At 55.5% G+C, this 5544-nt stretch overlaps 1 protein-coding gene across 1 annotated transcript; it reads left to right on the plus strand.

Annotated features, from left to right (window-relative positions):
- Positions 1–373: 373 nt before the first annotated feature.
- RNF166 (ring finger protein 166) lies at positions 374–3870 on the plus strand. Its single transcript, XM_009864770.1, has 5 exons — positions 374–526; positions 1334–1446; positions 1799–1913; positions 3002–3109; positions 3718–3870. Exons 1-5 carry the CDS (start codon positions 434–436, stop codon positions 3781–3783), a joined length of 495 nt encoding a protein of 164 aa, XP_009863072.1. The 5' UTR covers positions 374–433; the 3' UTR covers positions 3784–3870.
- Positions 3871–5544: the final 1674 nt, after the last annotated feature.

Consider the following 5544-nt stretch of genomic DNA (forward strand, 5'->3'; position numbering starts at 1 on the left):
CGGGAAGGGGGGCGAGCCGGGCGCCGAATGCGCCCGCTCACTTTATTGCTGTGCAGCCTAGATGCTCGGTGCTAGTTTTTATTTGGCTTTGTTTGAGTCTGCTCCCAGCCTCGGAGCAATAGCGTGGTCTGTGCATTCAGGGAGCTCCTTCAGGGCTTGAGCTGTGCCTGACCTCCTTGTCCACCCTCCCAAGCTCCCAGTGGGGCTGCCCATCACTGCGTTTTGGGGCTGCCCTGCAGCCTGGAGTACACAGGATTCACTGAGAGCACGTGTGCCCTGGGGCTTGGGCTCTTTTCCCCCGACCTCTTCCTTCTCCTCCTGGGTTGAGACGCTTCCAGGCCGCTCAGCGCTGCTCTCTGTCCCCTCTAGGTTTTGTGGGGAGTGCCTGCAGCCCTGCCTCCAAGTGCCATCCCCGCTCTGCCCGCTCTGCCGCATGCCCTTCGACCCCAAGAAGGTGGAGAAGGCTTCCAGCGTGGAGAAACAGCTTTCATCTTACAAGGCTCCCTGCAGAGGCTGCAGCAAGAAGGTAAAGCTCACAGGGGAAGGCTGCTTGTCCCCATCCTGCTGGCACCAGGGCAGGAGAGTGTCTTGCTCTCCATGGAGTCTTCTTTTCAGCAGGTCCCTGAATTACGCCGGTGAGGTGCAGCACCCCCTGCATGTCACAGCTGCCGCCGTGAGCCGGGTGAAATGGGGCTGCACGGGGACGCAGGCGCTCTCCCGGCTGCTTTTGTCAGCAGGCTGCAGCTATTATTAGGCAGCGGGGACCTTTAAAACCAGGCTGAGGTTTTCCTACAATGCAGGCGAGGCTGAGGCAAACCAGCTCTGCTGCTGCACCTAACCAGGATGAGGAATTGGCTTGGTTGAGGTGCCGTGGGGAAGCTGAACCAGCGGCGTGGCCTGGCCCAGCCTGAGGCAGCTGTAAAGGTGTGGTTCACGCTGTGTCTCTGCTGATGAGGTTTCTAGTTTCCGTTAATTTCGGGAAATCTTGGAACTCCCTGGCTGAGGCCTCAGCAACGATCCCATACGGTGTCAAAGCGGTTTGAGGTTTCTGCCTGTCAGTTCCTAGTTTGCAAAGGGAAATTGAGCTGGTAACACAGCCTGGGGGACTGGTGTGTGACCTCTGGGGAGGTCCTGCGAGGAAGGACAGGTTAGTGCAGCGTTTCCACGCTGCTGTTGGTCACCCTGCCCAGACCAGCATTTGCTCTGACGTTACTTAACCAAAACTGCCCTTTTGAGCTGTAGCGGAGGCTCCGGCGCTGCATCTGAAAGGTGTTGCAGCCTCTGGGAACGTTTCTTCTTTCTTTTTTTTCCTTTTTTTTCCTTTTCTCTCCAGGTGACCCTGGCGAAAATGCGCTCTCACGTCTCGTCCTGCGGAAAGGTGCAGGAGCAGATGGCCAACTGCCCCAAGTTCGTTCCGGTTGTCCCCACATCCCAGCCCATCCCCAGGTACCGCCACGCGTCGGGGAGAGAAATCCATCCCTTCTCACGGGTCGCACTGACGCTCCCCTCTGTTTTCGTTACGAGCCCTAAAATCCAAGCACGTGTTTTACATCCTCTGGGGTACTCACGGTGAGAAACGTCGGCACCTTTTCCCTCCTGGCACCTGCAGCCACTTGTTTCAGAAGGAAGGACTGATCAAACCAGGGTGTTTCGGGCTGTGCCTGGGGTTGGGAACGAGCCCTTCTGGTTTCTGCTGTGGGTCGGTATCACGAAGCTGAGCAGGGGTGGCTGGGTTAGTTGGGAAATAGTCAATCTTGTCCCTTTGTGGGGGATCTGAGCTTGTCCTTGCTCTCTTCAGCAATATTCCCAATCGCTCGACGTTTGTGTGCCCCTACTGCGGAGCCCGGAACCTGGACCAGCAGGAGCTGGTGAAGCACTGCATGGAGAACCACCGCAATGACCCCAACAAAGTGGTGAGTTATGGTGGGGCGCTGGGTCTGTGTGGGGTAGCTCCTGAAAATCCAAATTCACTGTAGCTGGTGCCACGTTTGAACACGAGCCAGCAGTGTGCCCAGGTGGCCAAGAAGGCCAAGGGCATCCTGGCCTGGATCAGAAATGGTGTGACCAGCAGGAGGAGGGAGGTGATCCTGCCCCTGTACTCGGCACTCGTGAGACCTCACCTCGAGTACTGTGCCCAGTTTTGGTCACCACAGCACAAGAAGGACATGGAGGTGCTGGAGCGGGTGCAGAGAAGGGCAACAAGGCTTGTGAGAGGTCTGGAAAACGTGACCTGTGAAGAGCGGCTGAGGGAACTGGGTTTGTTTAGTCTGGAGAAGAGGAGGCTGAGAGGAGACCTTATTGCCCTCTACAACTACCTCAAAGGAGGCTGTAGTGAGGCTGGTGCTGGTCTCTTCTCTCTAATTCCTAATGACAGGACAAGGGGAAATGGCCTCAAGTTGTGTCAGGGGAAGTTTCGATTGGATATTCGGGGGAAGTTCTTTCCTGAACGAGTGGTGAGGCACTGGAACAGGCTGCCCAGGGAGGTGGTGGAGTCACCAACCCTGGAGGTGTTTAAAAAAAAAGTAGATCTAGCACTTGAGGCTGTGGTGTAGTGGTTGGGTGTGCTGGGATGAAGGTTGGACTAGATGATCTTCAGAGGTCCCTTCCAACCCCTGACATTCTGTGTGATTCTGTGATTCTGTTTGAGACCATGTGGCTGCATGTGAAGTGCAGCTGTGTTCCCAGCTGGTTTAGTTCATTTTTTTGATGAGGGGTGAGGATTTCCCTCAGTTTGCTTGTTTTAGAGGCTGCCTGCGACCTGGGTGGAGCAGGATTTCCCCTTCACAACCCCACTGGGTTGACCGAGGAGGGAAACTTGGCAGCTCTGTCACCATCTCAGAGATGCTCACGTGTACGTGTTAACTCATCTGCTGAAAGCAGGGGAGAATTGAGGAACCCCCATGTTTAGCACATCCTCTGCAGTTCACCCTCTGTCCAGAACCTCTCTGGGAGGTGGAAGGGTCGAGTCCCAGTACCTCCCTGTCATCCCTGCCCGCTCTAGGTGTGCCCGGTCTGCTCGGCCATGCCCTGGGGGGACCCCAGTTACAAGAGCGCCAACTTCCTCCAGCACCTCCTCCACAGGCACAAGTTCTCCTACGACACCTTCGTGGTGAGTACTGGACCAAAAAATGAGGATATTTTCCCCGAGCCGGCAAAAAAAAGAAGGTAAAACTACCCCTTCCCTACCTGGGCCAGGACCATCCTGTCCCACTGTGCAGCCCCTCGGGAGGGGAAGGGGACGGATCCTCCTTTGAGCTTTGCGGGAGGCACGTGGCACACGTGTACACCCCCTCAGGAGACCCCCATGGGTGTGGGGCGGGGCTCCCCAATTTGTTGCTTCAGCTGGTTGTTGGCAGATGCAGCAGGAAAAAGTCTGGGAAGGAGACTTCTCTCCATGAAGATGGGGTTGTTTCCTACACCTGCTGCTTTCAGCTCGTTCCCAGAGGAATTGTAACACAAAAGCTCTTTTCTTTGAGGCTTCTCAAGCAGTGGGAGGGGAACAGCCCAGCCTGGGTGGAGGAGATCTGTGCTGCCCCTCTCGAGGGGTGCTGCTGACCCCTCCTGTGTGGGGGTGAGGCTGTGATCACCCAGCTTTGGCCTCAGGGACCGAGGAGAGGGTTTAGTAACATCCCACCTCCCTGTTTGAAGGAGACTGTGTGGCCCCAACCATGTCAACTTCTCTCACTGCCCGTTTGTTGGTTTTTTCCTTTTTTTTAGGACTATAACATCGACGAGGAGGCAGCGTTGCAGGCTGCCCTGGCGCTCTCGCTCTCGGAGAACTGAAGGTGACCATGGAGCATCGGTTTGGACACCCCCTTCCCCGTCGCACCCTGTCTCGTTTTGCACACTCGGCTTTCCTGCCGCGGAGGCACAGAGCTCGTGGAAACCTCCCCAGAGACCCGCTGCTGCCTCTCTTCCCCCTCCTCTCCAGGCAAATCCCACCTTGCTGAAGAAGATGGAGTCTCCTGAGCTGGACCGATGAGCAAACAGAGACGTCTGCTGCTGGGAGGAGAGAGGAGTCGGTGCTGAGGGGCCGGGATCGTTCCTTGGTTAGGTGTTTCGTATCCGTATACGGAGTATATACCTGTATATCCAGATCTATTTATTAGTAGATGCTTTTTGGCACCATTTTATCTTCACGCTCTCTTGTTGCAAATCGAATAAGTATGTCAAAACTGCAACACATTTTAGGCAAAAATGCCCTCGGTTGAAACTGCAATCATCCGTGTCCTTACAGAAAAGGAAGAAAACGGTACGGAGCATCTTTTGGGTTTTTTTAAAAAAAACCTCAACTATTTCCAGAGACGTCAGTCCATCCCGTTTCCCCCCGGGCTGAATCCTGGGGGGAGATGGTTGCTCTCGTGTGCCCCGTGACGGCAGCAGTGAGTTTGGAGGAGTCCACGGGGATGGCACCTGGTGAACTTCTCACCTTCCTCGTTTTGTACCGGCTCTTGTGATACCGAGCCCTTGCCGGTTTTTTTTGTACATGAATCGGCATCTGATGTCTTTTCCACGTTTTATAGAGCGGGAACAGAAGCTGTTACTCTTCACACTGCAATATCTGTCACCGGGGACAGGAGTATTTTTATGGAGCATTATTGAGAAAGTATATTTTCTAAGAAAAGAAAAAAAAACAACAACAAAAAAAAACCCAAACCAAAACAATGAACCTCAAACAAATGGACGTGCTGTGGGTTCGAAATCCAGTGGGAGGCAGGAGCCGGACTCTGAGCTGGCGAGTGGGACTCTGGGAAGCGCATCGGTGTCCTCTTTGATTATTTCTGGAAGGTTTCCTTCCCTTGTTGGCGTTTTTTCTCTGTGGGAGGGTGGTGATGCTGGAGAGCCCGGCTCGGAGCGGCACCGCCTCGGCCAGAGGAGTGGGTGCAAGCAGCCTGCTGGGGCTGCCTTTTTGTCCTGGTGACTTGTCCCCGCTCCCGGTCCCCTTTTCCGTCTGGCCTGCCTGCTGCTGCTGGGTTTCACTGGGCTGGGAGAGGGTGGGGGATCTCCTCTGCTGGGCTTTGGCCCGAGCGTGACCCCATGCAGGGACCCTCCAGGGTGACGCCAGAGAGCAGATCACCCCAAGGCTCTCGGTGAAGGAACCCCAGGCTCGTCGTAACACCTGGACACGTTCCTGTGTCACCTACTCTCGGTGATGCTGCTCTGGCAGGGGGGTTGGACTAGATGATCCCTAGAGGTCCCTTCCAACTCCTGACAGTCTGTGATTCCAGGGAGCGTATGCAGAGAAAAGAAGTTGGGGAGCAAGCCCGTCTGTGCATCCCCGCTCCGAGAAACACCCTTTACCCGAGACCTGGCTCCAGCTCTGCTCTAGCAATACCTTCTTGGGTTTTTTTAATTTTTGGTTTCAGTAGTACGGGGTGTTTTGGGGACCACCCTCTGACGAGCGAGCACGGTCCCTTGCTCCCCTGGCAGAGGGCAGGGAAAGGGTTGGTGCGGCTCCCTCAAACCGGGCGAGCGCAGAGGGACGGCATCCAGTCCTGGGGATGTCCCTGGTGGGGCACCAAAGCGGGAACATCCCCCAAAAAA

The sequence above is a fragment of the Apaloderma vittatum genome, unplaced genomic scaffold, assembly GCF_000703405.1.
Source record: "Apaloderma vittatum isolate BGI_N311 unplaced genomic scaffold, ASM70340v1 scaffold40772, whole genome shotgun sequence".
NCBI classification, from domain to species: domain Eukaryota; kingdom Metazoa; phylum Chordata; class Aves; order Trogoniformes; family Trogonidae; genus Apaloderma; species Apaloderma vittatum.